We start from the raw sequence: 25,490 nt of genomic DNA on the forward strand, positions 1-25,490 counted from the left end.
ATTAAAAGTTCTGCTATTATTGAAACTCTTATTAAATACAATCACAGCAGATGCTGAACAATGGCTGAAATAAACATGCAAAGTTGGAGGTCAAGTTGCCGAACAAGTAAAAATGTTTCTCAGATTTCAAGGCACATTTTAACTACACATAATGCTAAGGATCCACAGGATGACACACACCTGAGCAACAGTGTGTCAAATGTGCATGCTCCAAGTTCTGTTGCAAGCAGAGTGTCTTGTGTATCTAATATCTCCTCAGCACATATTAAAACAGAGGCCAATTTAGCTGCATTATTCACACTGCAACAAACATTGAAGGATAAACATGCACTGGAAGAGCAAAAGCAGCAGATGGAAGAACAGCTTTGGAGAGGAAAGGAGCAATCCCAAAAGAAGGAGAGGCTTAAATTGCAAGAAAATATTGTAGCTCAGACAGCCAAAGTTAAAGTGCTAAGGGATTCAAGTGCCGTGCATACCAAGAGTGCAGGACAGAGCTATGGTGTGAATTCCTATATTGATAGGACACTGAGGAAACCACTCAATGTCTATGTTGATTCACTTGTTCCTCAAATGTCATGAAAGAAGAGTTAGGGCCCCAAGGGATAGTTCAAGGTATTCACTCTCAGCCTGCATTTAAAAGGCACTCTGAACCTATATCATATCCTACAGCTTAAGGTGCTGGTGATGACATTAACTTACAGTACAGAGCTCCCATGTTTTAGATGACTGAGAGCTGAATAGTACAGTAGAGGCCTTAAGAATGCAAAATGAAATAATAACTTTATTAATCATAAGACATAGGAGCAGAATTAGGCCATTTGACCCATCAAGTCTGCTCCGCCATTCAACCATGGTTGATCCTTTTCTTTCCCCCCAACTCCCTGGCTTTCTCCCCATAACCTTTGATGCTGTGTCCTATCAAGTTCCGCCTTAAATACACCAACAACCTGGCCTCCACTGCTGCCTGTGGTAACAAATTCCACAAATTCACCACCTTCTGGCTAAAGAAATTCCTCCACATCTGTTTTAAAAAGAGTCCCTCCATCCTGAGGCTGTGCCCTCTTGTCCTAGGCTCCCCCACCAAGGGAAAAATTCTTTCCACATCTACTATGTCTAGGCCTTTCAACATTCGAAAGGTTTCAATGAGATTCCCCCACACCCCCCATCCTTTAAATTCCAGCAAGTACAGACCCAGAGCGATCAAACATTCCTCGTGAACTTCCTCTGGACCCTCTCTAATGCAGCACATCTTTTCCTAGACAAGGAGCCCAAAACAGTTCACAATACTCAAGGTGAGGCCTCTCCAGTGCATTATAAAGCCTCAGCATCACATCGCTGCTCTTGTATTCTAGACCTCTTGAAATGAATGCTAACATTGCATTTGCCTTCCTCACCACCATCTGCAAGTTAACCTTTAGATTGTTCTACACAAGGACTTCTAAGTCCCTTTGCATCTCAAGTTTTTGGATTTTTCTCCCCATTTAGAAAATAGTCTGCACATTTATTTCTTCTGCCACAGTACCGTATATGATCATGCATTTTCCAACATTGCATTGGTATAATAATGCATTGCATCTCTGTCTAAAAGAGATATTCAAATCTGCAATGGCAATTCATTGCAATATCATGAATAAGGGCTTTTAAGAACAGTGTGAAGGCAAGACAAACAATTATGGTGACCACCTCCATTTCCTTGAACAGTAAACTAAAGGTTGCCCCAGTGCTCATCAGAAGTTGACCTGAAGGATGGATAGCTAAAGGCTAAACTCTACTGCAGGAACATTTGGGTGATGAACAGAAAATTGCATCAGCCTACACGCTCTTTCTTGGCACCCATCAAATCTGAAGATGTGAAGGCTCTTTAAGAATACAGTCTTTACCTAAGAGTCCATTGCAAATCCATGGAGTTGTTCCGTACATGCAAGAGCTGGACATGCCTACCAATGTGTTCATTGTTATAAAGAAGTTGTCCTATAGGCTTGGGGATCTATGAGGAGGGGTGAGCTACTGGATGGGCATAACCCTAAGACTATACTCTCGCCGACTTTGATCTTATTGAGAAACAAGGATGACTACAGCTCTGGTATTTTGGAATATACAGGATACTACATCACCTGCAATAAGCAAAGGTGTGAACAAAATAAACACAAATTTGTTCCAAGGTTGAAGGGTGCAGCTTTGTCACTATTGTGGCCACGATGAAAAGTAAAGCTAACACTGAGTCAAACCAATGAAAATCAAAACCGTTTATCTATTCTGTTCCAGTGGCCGTACAGTGGATTCATGCCCTCAGCTACAGAAAAAGGCTCAGTGAGAAGATTGTCTCCTAAAGGAAAATGGCATCTGCTTTGTTTGTGTATAGGACACATCAGCAAGAACTGCAGAAAGTGTTTTTCATGCAAGGTATGCCGTGGAAAGCATCCCAGCATACTTCTTATTCACACTGATGAAAAGGGTGCAAATTTGAAACAAGCCATGAAAGAATCAAACACAGCACTGAATAATACTGCATCTTCACTGTGGAAGACACTAGTCATGTGCCAAACGTTGAAGGGTGTACAGGAAGAGAAGTGAGTTCAGTTACTATTACAAGGGAAAAGGAATCGAGTCCAGTGGTGTTATCGGCCAAGATGACCCAACAGGATCTATGTAAGGAAGGGCTTGGCTGGAATGACACTATACCAACATCAGTTGCTCATGAATGGACAAGCTGGCTGAAAGAATTCTACCAGTTGGAAGACTTCAAAATTGCTATATGTTTGAAACCCTTGAGCTTTGAAGAAGTTACTGCCGCACAGTTACACCACTTCACAGACTTGCAAAGATGGCTATGCAGCAGTGAACTACCTTTAGTTGCATGACATTTTCTCAGGTGCACAGTGCTTTTATCATGGAAAAATCTAGGGTAGCTCCATTGAAGTCATTTCATCCCTCATGTGGAACAATTGCTGCTACAATGACAAGCTGTATGGACAAACTGTATGTGAAGGAAGCAGTTGCAAATGCAGCTTCAGGCTCAGTTTTTTGGACTGATAGTACTTCTGTAGTGAAGTATATGAAAAAATGAAACTTTCAGGTTCTGAACCTTTGTTGCTAACAAAGTTTCAAAAATTCTTAACGTCTCTCAAACATCTCACTGTAGGTATGTAAACACTTCACATAATCCTGTAGATGTGGCCTCAAGAGCAGTGAAGGTGAAAGCTTTTCTGAAGAACAAGACACAAGTGTCAGGGCATCAGTATCTTCAGCCTGAAAACAAATAGCCTGTGAATCCTGATCTTTTCCTGCAGAATTTCTGCTGGATGATCCAGAAGTCAAGATACTGTCACAATGAATGACGAGGAGGTGGACATAGTAATCCATCACTTCTTGTCTTGGATTTATTTGAGGAAGACAGTGGCTTGGATTCTTAGATTTAAGAACCAGCACTTGTTTCTTAGTAGGAAGAGGAAACAGTTGAATATTGTTCTTACTTAGCCTGAAAAAAATGAAGAACAGGAGTATTTTTTGTGGAGAGAGATTGAGAAGTCTGAGGTCAGATTGGCTGACATTGTCTTTTAGTGGAAGAGCTCAGAAAAGACTGCTTTTTTTTAAACCAAAGAAAGATTTCCAAATAAATTTGAGTTTGCAAAGGGGAGAAAGTGTAACAAGGGTTCTCAATTCTACCATGAAGGCACAGAATCTTGACAAAGAGTTTCCACACAGTTCTTTGTGAAGCAGAGACCATTATCAATGGTCATCTGAATACTAAAGCATTATCTGAACCTAATGATTTGGAAGCGTTACACCCAACTATCTGTTGCTTCTGAAGACATCATCTCCTTACCAACAGGGAAGCTCCAAAAGGAAAAGCAAGTCAAATACTCAAACTTGTTTTGGAAACAGTGGTTCAAGGATTATTTACCACAGCTGCAGAAACATCGGAAATAAGAGGTAATTTCCTCCCAGAGATGTTGTGCTTGTAACTGATTACACAATGTCTCGAAACTAATGGATCACAGAAGGAGACATTCAAGTCTTTCCACATAAGGGTTTGTGCAACAGGTGTACATCAAGACCAAAAACAGCTGTCTGGCTGGCCTATAGCCAAGATATATCTTCTAGGAGAGGCAGTGGCTTAAGGAGCTACAGCTCTGGAAGCTTCACGATTTTGACTTGACAGAGTGTAGTGGTACAGATCACTCTGTACTGAGTGCTGGGAACTTTTGGCCTAAGCTACTGTTGCATGGAAGAAAGAAGAAAGAGGACATTTGTATGACTGTTAAGATTTCACAGCTCCCGTTTTTGGTAGTATGTAGTTGTAATTATTATAGTATAAAATGTAAGGGCTGGGATTTAGGAGCCATGTATCTGTTTTCTGTTGTATTGCATTTTGTGTTGCGCGTTTATTATGGATAGTCCGTCAAGTGGGTTGGGGCATGGTAGAAGCAAAGTGTTTAGATGCTTATTCATACTTTGACTCTAGTTCACTCTAGTTTGGGTAGCGCTAGGGAGTGGGCTGGGGTTGATATCTTTTTGTTGACTGCTTCAATACTCATATGTTAAAGAAAACTTGGTTCAAATATGTTTAAATATGCCAAGATAGTTTATTCTGTTATATCACTAGTTTGAGTTTAATTAGTTTTTAATTGTTTTAAGATTGTTCACTTTGCTGGTTTCTAAATAAAGAATCGAACATACTTTCTTCGACTTTACAACTTCATTACTGTGCCTAGTTCCACATACAGTGTCAACCCCTTGTGCTTAGTGTCTGAGTGGTTTTGGCTTTTTTCTACCCACCCACCCCTCCCCCCCAAGTAACCGCTACTTCTCCAAAGAGGGAAAGTGCCCCGCAGAAGTCACTTTATCAAACCCCATAAGAACTGAATGAGTTCAATTAAGTTGTTGAATCTCTCATCATTACAGAATCTTCCACAGTCAGTTGTGAATCACTCAGCATTCACAGAGACACTAATATAATACTACCAAAACTATCATACTCTTATAGTATTGTCAAGACCAGACTCATTCCACTTCCACTTCTTTACTTAATTATTGTGGATAGGTGGTTGGAGGTATCCTGGGATAGCTCACATTTATTTCCACATTCCCAAATGGGATCAAGAAAGCAATAATATTTTAAATTTTCAGGATAGGAATGAACTTAGAAGAAAACTTGCAGGTGCTGCTCCCCATCATCAACTGTACATTCATTCTTTACCATAAGCAGATTTATTTATTTTTTTTAAGTGCACAAGGTAATAACAGAAATACACATTGAAGACCAGGCATTCCACAGCCACAATGCATCATTGGAAGTGAGAGCAAATGCTTTAGATGCTGAATATGGTGCGATTCGAATAGATTCCTTGTCCTGCATATTGCAGAGCTTTACAGGCTCATCTAGCATACACCTCATGTCTTATTGATGACATTAAGTGCTTGGAGGGTGCCAGTCAGAAGAATGTTTTACTATTGGATATTAAGCTTCTGACCCATTATTGCATTCTTGAAAACTATACAATTAGGGTTACAAAAAGTGTCTTAAAATATGTAAGAGGGGAGAGGGCTCCAAGAATAAGGCTTAATAAATCAAGAGGAAATAAGACATAGGAGCAGAATTAGGCCATCTAGCCCATTGAGTCTGCTCCCCAATTCAATCATGGCTGATCCTTTTTTTCTATCTCCTCCTCAACCCCAGTTCCCAGACTTCTCCCTATAACCTTTGATGCCATGTCCAATCAAGAACCCATCAATCTCTGCCTTAAATACACCCAACGACCTGGCCTCTTTCAAAGCTGCATGTAGCAACAAATTCCACAAATTTGCCACCCTTTGGCTAAAGAAATTTCTCCATCTCTGTTTTGAAAGTGTACCCTTCTATCGTGAGGCTGTGCCCTCTTGTTCTAGACTCTCCTACCATGGGAAACATCCTTTCCACATCTCCCCTGTCTAAGCCTTTCAATATTTGAACGTTTCAATGAGATCACCCCTCATCCTTCTGAATTCCAGCAAGTACAGATCCAGAGCCATCAAATGTTCCTCGTATGATAACCCTTTCATTCCTAGAATCATCCTTGTGAACTTCCTCTGGACGCGCTCCAGTGCCAGCACATCTTTTCTAAGATGAGGGATCCAAAATTGTTCACATTACTCAAGGTGAGGCCTCACCAGTGCCTTATAAAGCCTCAGCATCACATCTTTGCTCTTGTATTCTTGACCTCTTGAAATGAATACTAACATGGCAATTGCCTTCCTCACCAACTCAACTTGCAAGTTAACCTTCAGGGTACTCTGCACAAGGACTCCCAAGTCCCTCTGCATCTCAGATCCCTGGATTTTCTCCCCGTTTAGAAAATAGTCTGCACATTTATTTCTACTACCATGCATTTTCCAACATTGTATTTCATTTGCCACATTATTGTCCATTCTCCTAATCTGGGGTCCAAGTCCTTCTGCATCCTACTCGTTTCCTCAACACTATCAGCCCCTCCACCAATCTTCATATCATCTGCAAACTTGGCAACAGCCAACTATTTCATCATCTAAATCATTGACATACAGCATAAAAAACAGTCCCAACACTGACCCCTGGGGAACACCACTGGTCACTGGCAGCCAACCAAAAAAGAATCCTTTTATTCCCACTCATTGCCTCTTACCAATCAGCCAATGCTCTAACCATGCCAGTAACCTTCCTGTAATACCATGGACTCTTAACTTGGTAAGCAGCGGCATATGTGGCACCTAGTCAAAGGCCTTCTGAAAGTCCAAATATACAATATCCACTGCATCCCCTTTATCTATCCTACTTGTAATCACCTCAAAGAATTCCAACAGGTTCATCAGGCAGGATTTTCCTGAAGGAAACATTGCTGACTTTGTACTATCTTGTCCTGTGACACCAAATACTCCATTACCTCATCCTTAACATTTGACTCTAATATCTTTCCAAACACTGAGGTCGGGTTAACTGATCTATAATCTCCTTTCTTAAAGAATGGAGTAACATTTGCAGTTTTCCAGTCCTCTGGCAGCATTGCAGAGTCCAATGATTTTTGAAAGATTATTTCTAATGCCACCACAATCTCTAATGTTACCTCCTTCAGAACCCTAGGGTGCAGTTCCTCTGGTCAGGGTGACTTGTGCACCTTTAGTCTTTCAGCTTTTTGAGCACCTTCTCACTTGCAACAGTAACGGCACCCACTTCTCTTCCTTTGCACACTACAACATCAGGCATACTGCTAATGTATTCTACAGTGAAGACTGACACAAAATACTCATTTAGTTCAGCAGCCATCTCCTTGTGCCCCCATTATTATTTCTCCGGCCTCAATTTCTAGCAGTCCTATATCCACTCTCATTTCTTTTATTTTTAACATACTTGAAAAAACTTCTACCATCCACTTTGGTATTATTTGCTAGCTTGCTTTCACATTTCATCTTTTCCCTTCTAAAGATTTGTTTCAGTTGCTCTCTGTAGGTTTTTTTAAAAAACTTCTCAATCCTCTATCTTCTCACTAATTTTTGCTTTGTTGTATGCCCTTTCTTTTGCTTTTACAATAGCTTTGACTTCCCTTGTCAGCCACGGTTGTACTATTTTACTATTTGAGCATTTCTTCATTTTTGGAATACACATGTCCTGCACCTCCCTCAATTTTCCCCAGAAATACACGCCATTGCTACTCTGCTGACATCCCTGTCAGCAGCTCCTTCCAATTTACATTGTCCAACTCCTCTCTCATACCGCTGTAATTTCCCTTACTCCACTGAAATACTGCTACATCAGACTTTACTTTCTCCCTATCAAATTTCAAGTTGAACACAATCATATTGAACACAATCACTGGTTCCTCAGGGTTCTTTTACCTTCAGTTCCCTAATCGCCTCCAGTTCATTACTTAACACCCAATCTAGCAGAGCTGATCCCCTGGTAGGTTCAACAACAAACTGCTCTAAAAAGCTAAATGAAAAACTGTGGCACAGGATAGTAATGGGAAAATGAGTCATCGTATGATAGATGAGGGCCGATGAAAACAAAAGCATGCAAAACATAGTTTACCTAGAAGTGTAAATAACTGCAAAACAATCAAAGCTAAAATATACATTCAAATAAAGAACAGGTTAGATGAATTGATAGTATAGACAGCAATTAATGAGTATGATGTAATAAGTCTTTACAAAAATGTGGTTGCTGGGTGACCAAGACTGTGTGTTCAATATCAAGGCCGAATGGGAAAGGTGGGGTGGCATCTTTTCCTGTACAGATAACATATCATCCCCAGCACATGGAGCCCTTAGAACAGCAAAGGTAAGAGAGACAGTACCTCTTTACAAATTGTAGATTTGCTAACAAGGTGTGGTGAAGGATGCAAGAATCCAAGGATCCTTGTCTCAATTCACCCCAAACAGTTGCAAAACAGATTATGCTCCAGTTTTATATAACCTTTTGCCAGACCTCAACTGGAGTACTGCATAAAGTTTTGGTCACCAAGGTATTGCAAGGATGTAATGGTAATGCAAATATAATGGCAGCAAGGATGCAATGGTAAATGAAAACATGTAGAAGAAATTTATGAAAATGTTATCTGGATCAGTCATGAGGGGAGCCCAGAGAAGCTCAGTCTTTTCTTCCCAAAGCAAAGCAAGTTAATGGCGGCATACTTGAGGAATTTAGAGCTATGAGGGGTGCCAACAGGGACAAAGTACAAAAATATTCCAAGAGTAGATCTACTATGCTCACAAAGAGCACATCTTAAACAAATAGAGGGGATTCCCTTAACAAGCACAATCCCTGGTTAACAATGTAAAATTGAAAACTAAGATAAACAAAGTGACAAAGCTCATAGTAGACCAGAGGTGTGGGGAAGTTATCCAGCAGCAGAAAGCTCAAAGAAATAAAATGAGAGAAAAGTTGCATGTCATACAAAACCAGACAGAAAAATGTTTTATGGATCAATAAATGAGAAAACATTTCCCCCTACCCTATAAGTAGTTACTGTAAAACTAGAAAGCAGAAATTTAAGGTAAGAGGAAAAAGATTCATAAGACAGACAAAGGGTACCATCTTCACTCAGAATGGCAAGAACCTGGAATGCAATGACTGGTTGAAGCTGGGTTACTGAAAACATTTAAGTGTCCAGATTAAACTTGAAATTCACTTAAAAACAGAAGGCCATGGACCAAGTGTTAGTGATTGGGTTAAAAATCAAAGGTGTCCACCAGTCAGTGCAAACAAGTTGGGTGAATGGTCTGTTTTCCTGCTTTATGACTGATTATTCCAATTGTATTTTAAGGATGAATACCACAGATCCATCGCCAGTGCCTTGAATTAAGTAAGGGCAAACATAAATAGCATGAGAAAGCTGACCAAACTGGATTGAGTAAACATGCCTTAAAAGATAGGTCAGAAAATAAACAGTTAAATAACAGCTCAGCAAGAGCTTCACAGGAATTCTGATCAAGGATCTCAACCCAAAACATTGACTATTATTCCATTCCATAGACGCTGCCTAACTTCTGAGTTCCTTCAATATTCTCTCTGTTGCTCTGGATTTCTAACATCTACAGAATCTCATGTTTGAGAGTTTACCTCACAAGCATAGTGGTTAATGTAATGCTATTACACCGCCAGTGAACTGGAGTCAATTCCACCACCGTCTTTAAGTAGCTTGCATACTCTCCCCATGACCATATGGGTTTTCTCTGGGTGCTCAGGTTTCCTCATGCTTTCCAAAGACTTACAGGCAAGTAGGTTAAAATTTGTCAGATGCAAGATTGTTTAATGTAATTTCTAGTTCACAAGTGTAAAGGCAAATGAAAAAATTACTCAGGATACGATGCAGCACACGCAAAAAAATAATAAGACAAAGACAGTTCACAAAACTATTTCTTTCACTACTACTTCTTTCAAATGTGGTTCTGCTACTGGTAGAGCCTGTGATCTGCATTTTGGTGGTGTGTTTTCTGACTGCCTCCAAGGGGGTTTGGGGAGGTTTTGAGCAAAGTGTGAGGTCTGGAGAAAAGGTTCGACCCCATGATGGACTTCATTTCTGCTGATCTCACCGATTAAAGAAAAGAGGAAGAATGAAATTAACAAGGACTAGAGCAGAAGGCGGACAGGTGTTCCCGTGCCCTCTACCTGCACATGACTGATAGCTCTCTCCCACTCACCTACTACTCCCGAAGGAAGGTACCTACAGATAAACTGTCTCTCTTCCCCCCCCACTCACTCGATGTTGCTGGAGAATGGTGCCAGAGTCCTGAGTCTTGGACAAGGTTTAAAATCACTACGGCTTGTGGATTGGACTCTGTAGTTCACATTATGATGTATTTCAGGTCACTTTATTTTGTTGCCATTTTGTGTGATTTTGATCAGGACAGGCTGGCAGTGCAGCCTGCAGATAACGAACAACAGTGCTAGATTGAACTGAACTGAATACGCCTGGATTGTTTCAACGACTTCGTGATTTGGTGTTTTATATTGTGTTTTTCCAACCTTCACCCTCCCCCACTGTTTACACAATGGGAGTTTGATATTTTGCTTTCAATGGGTTCCCTAGTTTTTTTGTTTTGTGGCTAGCCATGGGAAAATGACTCTCAGGGTTATTTACTACATGCATACTTTGAAAATAAATGTACTCTGAATATTTGAATCTTCGGTGAGCTTTTTTGATTGTTTAGGTGGTGTTCTGGGACCATGAGGTTGTGCAAGATATGCATTCCCAGGAGATTGAAACTGCTTGCGATTTCCTCTGCTGTGCCACCAGCATAAAGAGAGGAGTGTGAGGACACATGGGTTTAATTGGGCAGTGTAGGCTCATTGATGTTACTGTGCTGCATTTCTAAATAAATAAGGGATCCCATGAAAAAACACACAATCTGCAGCTGACAAAAGAGATAGAAGATAATATTAAATTGAAAACTGGGATACTATTAGAAAATTAGGATAAAACTCAAAGTACACTGCCTTTCATTTTTGTGATCCAAGATCAAAATCACCTGCAGTTGATAAAACAATTGCATGAATTTTTATTATGAGACAAAAAGGGCCAATGCAAACCACTCTGACCATTCCAATTCTAGATTCTGAAGCTTTAGAATGTTTCTCCAATTCAGCACTGCATTGTTCTTTCCACCAACAAACATCAAAATGGCACTCCAACACACAATTGTCTCATACAACATTCTTAGTTTTGTCATCACAGGGCTATTATCTGCTATAGACAGCAATCTACTTACATATTTGTAGTTTATATCATTTTAGTTTTTTTTTTAAATTAAGGGTGCACCATTCAAATTTAGAATAAAGTGACTGCAAGATCAAGTGTTCAAGGTTTGATTTTGCTTGTTAGAGTAACAAGAAAAACAGGCTGCAAAATGTGTTTGAAAACATCTCAGTTGTTATAGACATATAGGTTGCATTTGTCCCATCAAAAATCTGATAAGATTTTACCTTTGCTAAAGTCTTCAGGATCCAGTGACAGGCTATATCCTTGTAATGTTTCTAACAACAACTTGTAGCAAGCTCTCCATCCAGGGTCAGCAATAGATGGCGTTACACACTGCATTGCAGCTACACGCTTGAAGAAGGCAGCTTTACGATGAAATCCTATCAAATCATACAGCTCAGAAAGGATACTGTATCGCTGTATCTTTTCCTCTTCAGAAAGCTACAAAGTACAACAAATAATATACCAAAAGATGGGAAACACTAAACACATGCATAATTTTACTCAGTATAGCAAACAATTTTTAGTATTGTGTATAAAGCACCAATGGCAACAAAAAATTTCAGTGAGTTCCAATGGAACAAATTATTGGCCCAATCCACTCCATTATTTTATCTCACCATGTTCTAAACAACAAAGCAAAATTTATTTTAAATCTTCCTTCCTTATAACTATAATGAAAGTGCTCAAGGCTCCGACACAAGAATCTTCAAGGAGGACATTCCAGGATGTTTGAGGTCAACAACAGAGCACAACTGGCAGATGTCATGAAGCCTGGCCTGCAAGGATGAGGCCTACTCTTGTCTGGGAATCCCAATCTTTCTTACACTCATAGCAAAAATTATTGCTAACTATTTTCCTCTTACTATATTCAAACAATGCAAGTTGATGTCTTATTTGCAATTGTTGAAAACAGCACATTTTAATCAGCAGTTCAAAATTAGTCAATAATGATTATTTTGTGAAGGATATAGCAGAGAATCAAAAGGGCTATTCAATGAAAATAGGAAATTGATGGGAACTATACCTGGCCAAGATTGATGTATACGGCATTCTGAAGGAATTCAGAGGCTTCCATACTTCTCTTCTGAATGGCCAGCACCCTAACTGCCTTCACACAAGCTTCTAGCTCAATCACACCTGCATTTTTGTACTGAAAAGTAGAATTACAGCAAAATTTTTGCATTGTACAATACACTTGCTCCCAGAAAGAAACATGCTAATTCAAACACTGAAAGCCAATTAATAACAAACATGCATTACCATACAAGAAAACAGATTTAGCAATAATTCCATCCAAAGCAATACATGACCTAAAGTGAACATTTTGAATTAAGCGTGCATAACGCATGTTAGCATTATATGGGATCTTCAAAATACACGTTAATAATAAACCAAGGCATCTGTAAAGAAAGAACACTCAATTCCAAAAGATTTCATGACTGAAAGGTAAACCAATAAAAACTCTGCACATGCTTGAAATCTGTAAACTAAAAACAAAAAATGCCAGAAACTCCTGGCAAGTGGGAAAATAAACAGTTCATGTCTCAGAGCAATGATCTCGCAACAGAACTGAGAAAGGCGGTTGTGGGGCTGGATGGTAAAAAGAAAAGATATTTGTAATTTGGACAGAGACAAGGGAAAAAGGAAAAGGAAAACAGAAACATATCTGAAAAGATAACACCAGGGTTGCTTCAGGGATAAGGTGCACGATTATCCAGTTGATGGGTTAATGGGGCAGTTAAAAGAAAATTGCAACACAAGCTGAGGTAAATCGTAGTGATAAGAACATATATTGATGTAGAATGCAGGGCTGTAGATTTCACCCTCAGACCAGGTTACACTTACTGGATCAAATTTTTATTTTTCTGCATCACAGATGGATGATTTAAAGCAGAAATTACTAATTTTGGTTCAGACAGAGGAAGAGAATTACCTGAAGTTGTAGAATTGATATTCAGTCTGCAAGATTGCAGCATGCTTGAACAGATGTCATGGGCATCATGATAAGAATATAGGAGTCACAGATAGATACCTCAGAAGGGAAGTGGGATGGAGAATTAAAGTGGCAGGTAACACCATAATCACTATGACCTGGGCAACTTAAATCTGCCAGCAGGAGAATTGTTGGAGCAGATAGAGTGCTTTTGTAGTATTTAAAACATCTAGTGATAAAGAAATTTCAGAGTCCTTCAATATCTAGCAAAGTTTATTATCTAATTAGTTATTTTCTAACACTTAACTGTTATGAGTGATGAACAGACCTGATGGACAATGGGGTGCAGAGTTAACCATTCCCAACCCCCCTCCTGAGAACTACGAACTATTGCTGTTGTTATGCTGCTCATGAGAGAGAGATAAAGCCCAGGCAAGAACATTTGCTACAGATAAGAGGGGGAGAGAGACTGTGGATTAACTGTATTATGACTCTTCCTGGATTATTTACTTTCTACTACAAGGACTGTACCTTGCTTGTTAACATTCCTCAGGAGATAGCAGAAGTGGCCTGATTTGATGGACACAGTCGTTCAGTGTTGATGGATAGCTGAGACCCCGTGAGTGGGGATAAAAGACAGGTCTGGAGAGACACCCTTCAGACACACCTGTGGACACTGACTAAGTGTTGGGAACTCACAGAAAGGTGGGGGCTTCAAAGACCAAACCAGGAGATCGGTCAGTAAAGCTCACAGTGTTACAGCAGGGCTGGTGGGGACTTGTGTGTGTGTGTCCACTCATGCCAGAGTGAAGAGTCCACCACAGAAGAATGGTCTAGCTGAAGGATGGAGGGGTCATAGCTGAATGACAACCACAACAATGGTGCAACGGAATCAAAAGGCAACAGGAAGGTTTGCTGACTGCAGCTGCTTAATCTCTCGCTCTCTCTCTCTCTCCAATGATTACAACCCAACAACCATAATTACCTCAGCACGCATGAACTGAACTGAACTTTACACTCTTCTATGACAATTCATTTACCCCTAGAGATTGATAGAGCTTGTTTATTATTGCTTATTATTATTCCTACACTTTTAGGTTTATTACTGCTAACTTGTGTTATATTTGCATTTTTGATATTGTATTGTGTAGTTTACTAATAAACACTTTTGAATATAGTACCACCAGACTCCAACGGATTCTTCTTTCTCTGCTGGTCAGACACCCAGTTACGGGGTACGTAACAAAACAAAGTTCTACAACATATTGTTGCAGTTTATCAATTTTCCAATAAGAGTTTTATAGAAGTATTTTGATTTTTTTTCTTAAAACAAATCAAGCTTTGTTAAATATGTGTGGATAATTCAGTAGCTTCAACATTAAGTCTAATACTGTATATTGTATTCAAGATTACTCAGATGTCATTTAAGTCATACCGTTCCTCTAAAATTACAAGGTTTTCACTGAAACATTCAAGAAAAACCAAATTTCTATATAGAATAACTATCAAAGAGATCTCAAATTTAGAATGGATTATTTTGGGATTACCTTCCCAAAGTAAGAAATAGCTTCCTTATATTTGTCAATAATTTCCTCAGGACTCAAACAGTTCTTCGCTCTTCCAATCTCTGCACTAGTGTCTGCACTGATGCCATTTGTTGTCAATGCACCTACAAGTTTAGAAAAGCAGGTTAACATGAAAGGTTGCAAGTAGAAATCAGATTATTTGCCCAATCCAACGAATAAAACATTATCAAACTAAGGGCAGCAAAACATACTTACATAAACAACACAATTCATAAATCATTTTAACATGCATAAACAAAGACTAAACAGAGGATATCTTCTCTTTTGGAAACTTGCTCATTAACTTGAACTTTATGTTTTGGTGTAAAGTTAGAGTTCAAGTCAATTGTCATCCAACCAAATACACATACATCATCAAACGAAGCAACGTTCCTCGGACAAAAGTGCCCAATAGAGGCTTCATGAAGTAATATCGTTAAAAATAAATTAACGAATAGTAAGGCAGATTTACAATGCAAGTTAAAAAGTAGACAGTATAACTCTATTGGTGCTTTATGTGTGGTGGTAGACAGTTCAGTAGTTTCACCGCGTGAGGGAAGAAACTATTTCCCATTCTAACAGTCCTTGTCCGAATGCTACAGTACCTCCTGTCCAATGATGGAAGGGATCAAAGATTGCTAGACAGATGGGAGGGTTTCTTGACAATACTAAGGGTCCTGCTTAAATAGCACTGCTGATAAATATCTCGGATGAGTGAGAAAGATCCCAACAATCCCCTCAGCAGCCCTCTTGATCCGTTGTAGGGTCTTGCAGTCTGATGCCTTTGAATTCCTGCACCAGATGATAATGCAACTGCTCAGGACACTTGCCACGGTGCTCCTGTAAAACCTGGTTAGAGTGGTGGGCGGGCGAAGCCTTGCTCACCTCAATCTCCTCCGGAAGTGGAGGAGCTGCTCTGCTTTCTTCGCTAAAAAGATAGTGTGAGGGATCAGGTGAGATCAACTGTTATGTGCACTTCCAGAATCTTGGTGCTCCCAGCTCTCTCTTCACAGAAATGTTGTTTATCTGCAGAGAGGAGTAGCCAGTCTGCATCTTCCTAAAGTCCACAATAATCTCTTCAATCTTGTCATTCAAGTTGTTGTGCTCGCACCATTCTTCCAGCTGCTCTATCTCCTTTCTGTAGGCCATCTGATCATTGTTGATAAGGACAAGCGCTGTTGTGTTATCAATGAACTTCATGATTTGGTTTGAACTACAGCGTGAAATGCAATCATGCCTCAGCAGTGTAAACAGCAGAAGCTGAGCACCCAGCCTCGTGGTGCGCTAGTGCTCAGCATGATGGAATTAGAGATGTTTCTGCCAACATAGACTGACTGAGGCTTTTCTGTCAAGAAGTCCAAGATCTAGTTATGGGGTGGTGAGACCGAACAAGGACAGTTGAGCTGAAGTCAATAAACAGCATACTGACGCACGAGTTACCATTTTCCATGTGGGCAGAGTGGAGGGCACAGGCTATGGCAGTATCAGTGGACCAACTTCAACAAGAAGCAAACTGGAAAAGGTCCAATGTAGCAAGAAAATGGGATTTACTGTGATCCATAACCAGCCACATAAAGCACTTCATTATTGTTGAGGTCTGTGTCAGTGTACGCTTGTTGTGAAGGCAGGTTACTGTTGCCCTCTTGGTCACCACGATGATGGTGGCTACATTGAAGCCTGCAGGGAAAATGGGCCGTTCCAGAGAGGTGTTGAAGATGTCTGTTCAAACTTCTCTTAACTGGGCTGCACAGTCCCTCAGAACCCAACCAGGTATGTTATCAGTTCCCCATTTGCTTTATGCAAATAGTTCCTGCAACCATACACTCAGAGCCTGACACATGCACAAGCTACAAAGATCCTATTCAGCATCACAATACTGTTGTGAAAGAAATGGTATTTTAAGGTCAAGTTATCCACAAAGCCCACAAGAGCAGAGAGAGGGGAAAATGATAAAGCATGCAGTTTGCATGCCTTTGTAACAATGCACCAGGATCACATGTCTACTCAGACCATGAACCTCAAAAACCTGGGTAGAATAAGTCACATTGTATGCAAGATATCAACCTGAGATTCACATCATCAGACTCTCGGTCCAATCATGAAAGATGGTCTCAAAATAAATAAAACCTCCAATAACTGGGTGGCTAGAATCAAATATCCTTGCGTTATATAGTATGCATCTAGGGCCTAGATGCATATTCCAGGGCTGTTCCTGGAATAAATATGGCATTCTGATTCTTTGTCTACAACCTGATAATTCTGCTCAATACTTCATAGCTACAAGTAAATCATTTGAGAGATACAGTATGTACTACACATTGAATACACAGAAAACAATTTGCAAGCTTCAATATTTCATCCCCAACTGACAGTACTGTTGTTATATCAGTATATTGTACATTAAAATCAATTAAATGCATTTTAATAAAGCTGTAAAGCAGAAAGTACTACCGGTAGGAACGGATATCAATTCCAAAACAATAAATCTCGTGTAGAAATTTAATGTTTCTGATTGTTTACAACAAGTCTCCTTTTTAAGCATTGAAAGAAATGGCCAATGACAACCAACAACACCTTTGCTCTGCGCTTTGTTCCCCTGAAATCCACAGCGAATACTAACTGCTAAGATGTACATTCTACAATTTTTCATTCAGGTTGCTGAACTTAAAAAAATCCCCAGATGTTGAGTTAGTGGACCAGTTTAAACCAACATACAAAAACTACAAAGAGCTTTCATCCACTAGCAATAATATGATATGGAATCCATGTTCAAGTGACCAATTAACCTAGCCAGTAATGTCTTTAGACTGTGGGAGGAATTCAGAGTGCTTGGGGAAACACACACACATTTCCCAGGGAGGACATATAGAGAATCCTTAGACACCAATGTCCTGAGCTGAAATAGCATCATGCTAATCGCTACGCTACTGTAGAGCACCAGTAGGATTTTAGAAACTTAAAAATGTTTTGTCAAAAGCAATCACAGTGACTTTAATGGAAACTGTGGAAAAATTCTAAGAATTTCATCATGGACCATAGGACAGGTAAACACTAAAAACTACTTTTGGATTTTGTAGAAGAACCAGAAAAAGACATTACTTACACATACGAAATTATAATCTACAAAGAGCTCACAGACACACAATATATAGCATAATCGGCTAAATGACCTCTTTCCAGTCAACTCCATGAAGGAACAATCCAATTGATCCCACTCACTCCCACATTCTCTATTGTTCTTTGTTCATTTCTCTTTGGCTGAGTCTGCCTTCACATCTACACCCACTGGCAATACATTCCTAATCTTACTCAATTTCCATTCACAACTTTTCTCTCCTATATATATATTTTTTGGTTCCATTACCAATTGCCTATAATCCACATCGCTACTTTTTGATCCTGTTTCTGTCTCTTACACCCGTCACAATTTTAAATACTTTTGTAAAATATCACAACCTCCTTTTCCAAGAGCAACCCATCTTTTACTGTTTCTCTGCCTTTTACATTCCCCGCCCCCCCCCCCAAAGTATGGTGCCACAACTATGACTAGACAATGCTCATGGCCAAACCATTGTCTTTTAAAATTCATACAACTTCCTTTCTTCTGCAATGTTTGTAAAGCTTCCCATTTACTTTTCAAGAAACATTGTTTTCAGCCTGCTGCAACCTCCAACAAGCAATGCACATGTGGTTACCCTAAGAATTCTTTTCGTAGATTCCTTTGGGATATTCTTGCACCTGAACAATAAAAAAAAATCTCTGGCATTACTTTCATTCTATATAACTGAATGACACCCCAGCCCTTATTCACCTTAATAAGTAGATCAAGTTTGAAGGTGATAAATTTACAGGAAATTATTCTTGAGCTAAAAATATTTTTCCAGACTTGCAAATTCTCTTTACATTCTTTTCACTAAGATTAGGAAGTGGTCACATAACATCTATTCATCCAAGTTTGCAGTAAAAAAAATATAAAATGCCTATGTATAATACATCTGAATTTTACAACAGACTTCACTCAGCTGACCCTTCAGTTAATCGATTCTGGAGATTTTAGCAAAGGAGTGGCTCAGCAGAGGTCAATCTTGTCTCCAATGAAATCTAGTTGAATGCATCTAATAAACGTAATATCTGCTGCTTGGAACATGAGAAGTTTTGAATTGAACTGTTCTCCAAGGCCTTCATACAAAATTACTACTGCTGAAAATAAAGGGCTGTTTTAAAACTCTGAGGCATCTATTTCTACTTCAATCCCAGCTGCAGCTTTCTGGCCCACATCCAATAATCCAAGAGTCAAAAATGTATGCCCACTGTTCTTTGGTCTGAAACTATACCAGTTCCTTATTTATGCACTTTGTAAGCTATATCTTTAACAATGTGATGAGAAAGTCAGAGTTATCTGTTAACACTACATTCACCTTGGATGTACAAAAATCATGAAATATGGAATTTTGCTTTTTCCCCTCAAAGCTTAAGGTTATTCAACAACTCCTAACATGATCCAACTTCAGTCTACCAAACCAATAGCATCCTTTATACAATAGTTTAAAAACAAACTTCACCAAACACTAGTTATTTAATACTGAGAAATGGATCACAGAATACAAAAATAAACTAGTAGAAATGTTCCAAATATGAAAAAAAACCTATGCAATTATGCCTACCAGAAGTTTTACAAGACAAACATTTTTAATACAAAAAAGGAAATCAACTACATAAACTTTCACATGGACAATTAGGGAAGAATATCTTTAAAGTTAATTACTAGATCACTAGAGTTATGAAATAAGTTCAAATATTAAAAGGAGACTATAATTACACAAGAATCCAGAAGAGATGAATTCCCAGGATGGGAAAGAGGAAGAAGAGTGGGGAGAGTAGAGATGATAGCAATGTTTAAAAGGTCAAATAAACTCTTCTCGGATTCAAGCCAGGTACAGGTATCAGTTATAATCAACGTTTCAATGGCAAACTGTCATCTTCTGATGATCCCTGAAAGGCACTAGATCCTTTTACATGTTTAAAAAGATATCTGAATAGGCACACTAGAAGAATTATTCTAAGTTGGCCTCCCAGCTTCTATCCATGAATTTAAACACATTCAAAATGCTGCTACTTGCAACATAACTCAATAGAACTCTGTTCAAAGAAAGGCTTCAATGTCATAATTCTCTTGCTTTCCCCTATTTCCAATTTATTTCAGATCCACAACCCCTCAATGAACACTACCTATCAAAACTTTGCTAGCACTCATGCAGAGTGTGAAGCAAAATTAACCACTATTCCCAAGCATTCAAAAACTAGTAATGTGGCCTCAGCAGCTTCAAGGGCTTTAATCATGCTTGAGGTTCTAGCCACAAGAACTGTTTGACCAGCTTTTGAGGAGGCTGCTTCTGCCATCGTCAAGGGATCCCAATACCAAACATATATTTATCTTTCACCCCCACCCCACTGTCCACCTTCTGCAGGAATCACCCCCTGTGATTCCCTTGTCCATTCGCCCCTCCCCTCTAACCTCACTCCTAGCAGAAATCCATGCAAGTGACAGAAATGCTACACATGCCCATTCACCTAACTTACCTCCATTTAGGGCCACAAATTGTACCTCCAAGTGAGGCAACATTTCACCTGTGAATCTGTTGGGGTTATTTATTGTAACCAATGCTCCTGATGCGTGCTGATGCCCAACATAAATTGGGGAACTGCTTTGTCAAGCACTTCTGCTCTATCTGCCAAAAGCAGAATTTCCCAGTGGCCAACCATTCCCATCCCCATTCCAGCAAATTCAGCCTCCTCTTTTGCCACAGATGCCACTCAGGGTGGAGGAGTAATACCTCATATTCCATCCAAATAGCCTCCAACCTGATGGCATGAACGTGAGATTTCAATTTTTTTTTCACCTCACCCTTTTTTATTCCCCAGTCTGGCCTCTTACCCTCTTCTCCTCGTCTACCTGTCACCATCTCCTGGTGCCTCTCTCCTTCTTCCCTTTCTCCCATGGTCCACTCTCCTCTCCTATTATATCACTTCTCTTCCAGCCCTTTTCTCCAGCACCTGATTTCACCTATTCACCTTTGAGCTAGTCCTCCTTCCCTTCGCCTCTCTTTTTATTCTGACATCTTCCCCCAACCTTTCCAGTTCTGAAGGCATATGGCTGGAAACGTCCACTGATTATTCATTTGCATAGGTGCTGCCTGACCTGCTGAGTTCCTCCAGTATTTTGTATGTTGCCTGATATTCAAGGACATAACAATTATTAAAGTCACTAAAATTTAAAGTAAGAATAAAATCAGAGATAAAGAAATCATTAAATAAACAACTCGTCTGCCCAGTTACCGCTACCCACCATACCCTTCCCTAATTTTCTGGGTAGGAAACACCCATTCAACTCAACGAATGGTAATACTGATCCTACACATAAATGATTAATCCAAGATTGAAAATGCAGGTTTCCCAACATAACGAGGAATCCCATTTTGTTCTACAGTACATGTGCCAATATCTGTCAATCACCTTGTCCTCATCTTAAACCTATCTGTTCAAGTCTGGGACATACCTAACTACCAGTTATTAATTTCTTTATTTGTTTTGTAACATCTCCTTCAATCCTGCATTAGTTTAGTTCTGGAACCTTAGTCATCCTAGTTCAAGCTAGTTCAAGCTAGTTCAAGATGATGCTGAGCTGCAGTCTTTGTCAAAGTACAGCACAGATTTACTTGCTTTTTTTAAAAAAAAGTTATTTTTAAGTTCATAGAGATGGTTGGGGACCACAAAGGAGTTAGGGAGTCAGGCTATGCTTTAGGAATAGAAAGGCAGGGGTAGGTGTCCATGCCTCTGCTCTACCTTCAAAGGCGAGTGAAGCAGATGTGGGACAAGGATCAGCCTTGTACAACGTAAGGCCAACTGACCAGCACAGACAAGTGCTGGTAGCCCTCCCACCAGGGTTAGAGAGTTGTCAACAGGCTCTGAAGTCTTAGTTCCATGCAACCACGAGGAACAAGCTTAGATCATCCTCTGGTATGCAATTCAGCGAGTACCAAGTTTGAGGCTTCATGTTCAATAATCAGCAAGTCTTGGGTTCAATGCCAAGGAGTGAGGTCCAAGGGTGGATCAGAAGTCGTGAAATCAAGGCCTGATGGCCAGAGCCACTATATCTGTGAATATGTTAGCCCTTTGGGGAAGTCAATGCAAGACCAAGTCAGCTCACCAGGGGCTGGAAGCCAAAGACAGTTTGCCCTGGGATTGCAGACTATGTTTATGTGGTGGATAGGTGGGAGGGAAGAACAGGGCTTCTTCTGCTGCTGCTTTGTTTGGCATGTTTGTTTTTGTCCTGTTCTACATTGTTCTGCAAAGCAATATTTGCACCAGAATGTGTGACAACACCTGCAGGCTGCCTCCAGCACACTCTTGGGTCTGTTGATAGTTCATGCGAATGACATTTCACTATGCTTTGATATTTACATGATAAATAAATGTGAATCCTGATCCCCACAAGTTCCCATCTCCTACCCTATCATAAATACTCACTCTGAAATTGAGTGTGAGGAGCATTTGCCCTTATATTTCATGACACATATATGTTTAAAACATTGTACCGGGGTAATCATATTTGTTATTTCTTTCACATATCATTTGTACCAAAGATTCTTCTTACAGTAATTATCGCCAGAAGCACTGGTCACTCTAATATCTGCATTTGCACAATGAAAATAGATTGATCAAAAAGGGAATGTCCATCAACTTTAAGAGCTAAATATTTTCACCCCCAAATGAAGGCAGTCATGAAAGAAACCAGGAACAAAACAAGGTTTCCAGATGCCACATGCTCACTCTTATCTGATTAGGTAACTCTTATGAAAATGCTTTAACTACCCCAATTCCGAAGTAATTTTGCAGCAAAAATTGTTTGCACTATCATGTTAAAATCTAAACACAGCGCCCCTTGTAATAAGCTTCAGACTTCTCTTTCTTTCTTGAATAGATGATCAAAACCAGCATCCGTATTTGTACTCAGTACATCTTATGAATTTTGATTTTCTGCAAAATTTTCCAAAAAGCCTCAAACGCAGTCAACAGAAAGTCTGATATATCTGGTAGGTCTGTAAGTACGCATGTTGTTTTCTTTTGAACTAATCTTGATACATAGTTAATTATTCCCCAATTCTGAGATTGTGCAAACATATTACCACAACATATCATGCACAAAGTATTGCTTTCAAATATTAATTTTTTTTCTGATTGTGTTGTTTGCTGCATAGAGACTGAGATAAAAGTTCAGCAAAGCACTCAGAAGCAAGTTTCTCACCATTAGGAGAAAAACAAAAGCAGACCAAGAATTTTTAAAATACACAGTATTTAAAGGTAATAAAGCAAAGACATACGGTACCTGGATCAATGAGAACTTCCTGTGCCCCTAGAAGTGAACAAACAATTCTCTTTCACTCCCTTTGCACACTTGTATATAAAAACAGTCATTTCATCTGCTCAATGCACCAAAAGGTAATGACTTAGAACTACCTAGCTTCCTGCATTTGTTACCTCACTTAGAATACTCAAGGCAAATTTTAACTCCTCAGTGCTTCATTGCCTCATTCCAACGCTATGCAAGTTTTTTTAAAATAAAAAAATACTTCTTTCTGGAAAGCAGAATTGCATTTTGTTTCATATATTAACTGAGCACCAATGCATTAATTATGTAAATACCGCACAGAAGTTTGCACTGAGATCACGGCTGAATGGAAATTTCCTGGACAGTGCATGTAAAATGATTTGAAAAATCCCAAATCATTTCCTAGTGAAGGAAGTTCTACTGTTTAAACTACATTACTTGCTAACTTCTGTCACTGAAAGAGTGTAAACATGCCTGTTGTAGTACATTATAAGTAGAATATTTTCTTTAAAAAATATCAGGTCATTGGCTCACTGCAAGGAAAATTTCACTCAGCTCCGACTTTTAAATGCATGAGGGATGGATAAGTAAAACAATTATTACCCAAAATACATACTTACAAATATTCAGTCAATGTTACATTTTGATCTGCAGTTCCTGCAGAAGGGGCAAGTAGGATAATGTTTCCACAGTGACTTTGCTAAAAAAATAGTGGCTTCTGACAATGAGCAAAAATGTTCAGAAAAGGCCATCTCACAATTAAAATGACGGATAAAGTAATCTTCAAGTCATTTTATTCCTCCACTTTGAAGCAAAATAATAATGCATCTTGCCAAAATACTTCAAATAATTTCACTGGAAAAGATCATGGGAGGGTGGGAAAGAGGAGGAAAGAATGCAGGCAACAAGTGCCTGCCTTGCTGTTCAACAGCAAGGCAACAGACAAGCAGCGATCAAGACAAGCAGCCAAAGGCAGCAAGTACCAAAGGCAGCAAGCCCGAGCTAGATGCTAAAGAGGGATTAACAAAAAAAATGAGGGAGGAGGTCACGCAGGGGGAAAAGGGCCAAAAGCATTAAAATTTACAAATTGTACCTGCACATAAACGGCAATAACTGAACGCCGAGCAAACTGTAAAAGTGGAAAAAGTGTTATAAAGAAATAAAATAGCAGGCAGATCTGGGTGAAGCACATCATATTGATGGAAAAATTAACTACACCAGCAGGCAGACAGGCTTCCTTTCCCCATTGAAGGAATTTTTTTTTTTCAAATTCAAATGCTGACATTAAAAATCATTAAATCCTGATCCCAGTTGGAAAAAAAAACCTGAGGATGCAAATAATTGAGAAAATCTCTGCAGAATCCATTCAAATTACAGTTACCAAAAAATTATGAATTACAAAGGATAAGGCCCAAAAAGTTATCAATTCCCAAGTCTGTTACTGAGGCATGTCATTCTTCACCTTACTTGCCAAAATAATTTTACGACAAAGACATTTAACATAACCATAAGAGCAATGAAATGTCTAAATCTATCCAAAAATCATAGATCTGCTTTCAACAAACAAATTGAAGCACTTCAAGATATATTAATAGCAGTAAATAAACATTGCAATTTGATGTCTGAAAATTGTACAAGTTGCTCAATCTATTTCAAGCTGAGCAATCTCATTGCTTTAACTGGCAATTTAGGCTGGTTACCCCCACAAAGCAGGATCCTGTTCATTATTGAACGTTTCTTCTCATGAAATGTTTCTCCTTCAACAAATCCATAGGAGGTAATGTGACCTCAGTTTTCCTCTGTCAACAATATCAATATTAGACAATAATGTATCAAGTAGGCACTTCTGAGGCGGATTCATTTTTCATTTGGCATTGACAGATATTATACCAATTGGTTGAACAGGAAACCAGGAAAATAATATTCTATCTTTACAGCACAGATCCAACCCATTTCCTGTTATCTAACAGGAATAGATTAATGTATAAGATTGACCAACTACTTTTGTGCAAATTCCAAACAAATCTGCTTAACTTAACAGATCAAGAAACAATTCTACAGCAGAAGGTTGCAATCATCTTAAGCCATTCTTAATGTGATCAAAAGACAACTCAAAACAGAAGCATAGACCATGTGTAGAAGAGTGAGTGGGACAAGGGGCTGGTGAGAGAAAATGCAAATTACAGTACTCAATACACCTAACAATTGTCCAAATGACGAAAAAGCAGTGGTACATGTATTTCTGTACAGTATTTCATAGATACAATAAATAGAAAAACAAATAAATTTGATTTCCTTTGCATTAACAACATAGGAGTCTGGAGAAGCTGTATAACCCAAGCCTCATTGTTTATATTTACAGCAATGGTTCGAGAGAGAAAGCAGTTCTT

The 25,490-nt window shown here is 39.2% G+C and overlaps 1 protein-coding gene across 4 annotated transcripts in view; it reads right to left on the reverse strand.

Moving 5' to 3' along the window:
* trappc9 (trafficking protein particle complex subunit 9) overlaps positions 1 to 25,490 on the reverse strand; it is a 535,810-nt gene that overhangs the window by 467,888 nt on the left and 42,432 nt on the right. For 2 of the 4 annotated variants that reach the window (XM_073043422.1, XM_073043433.1), the window contains 5 exons: positions 24,194 to 24,229; positions 23,098 to 23,124; positions 14,694 to 14,815; positions 12,238 to 12,363; positions 11,435 to 11,651 (listed from right to left, as the gene is read on the reverse strand). In XM_073043422.1, coding sequence (XP_072899523.1) covers positions 11,435 to 11,651; positions 12,238 to 12,363; positions 14,694 to 14,815; positions 23,098 to 23,124; positions 24,194 to 24,229 — 528 coding nt within the window. The remainder of the gene's footprint in view (positions 1 to 11,434; positions 11,652 to 12,237; positions 12,364 to 14,693; positions 14,816 to 23,097; positions 23,125 to 24,193; positions 24,230 to 25,490) is intronic. The other 2 variants (XM_073043443.1, XM_073043451.1) reach the window with 2 other exon arrangements.

This window comes from Hemitrygon akajei, chromosome 1 (genome assembly GCF_048418815.1).
Source record: "Hemitrygon akajei chromosome 1, sHemAka1.3, whole genome shotgun sequence".
NCBI classification, from domain to species: domain Eukaryota; kingdom Metazoa; phylum Chordata; class Chondrichthyes; order Myliobatiformes; family Dasyatidae; genus Hemitrygon; species Hemitrygon akajei.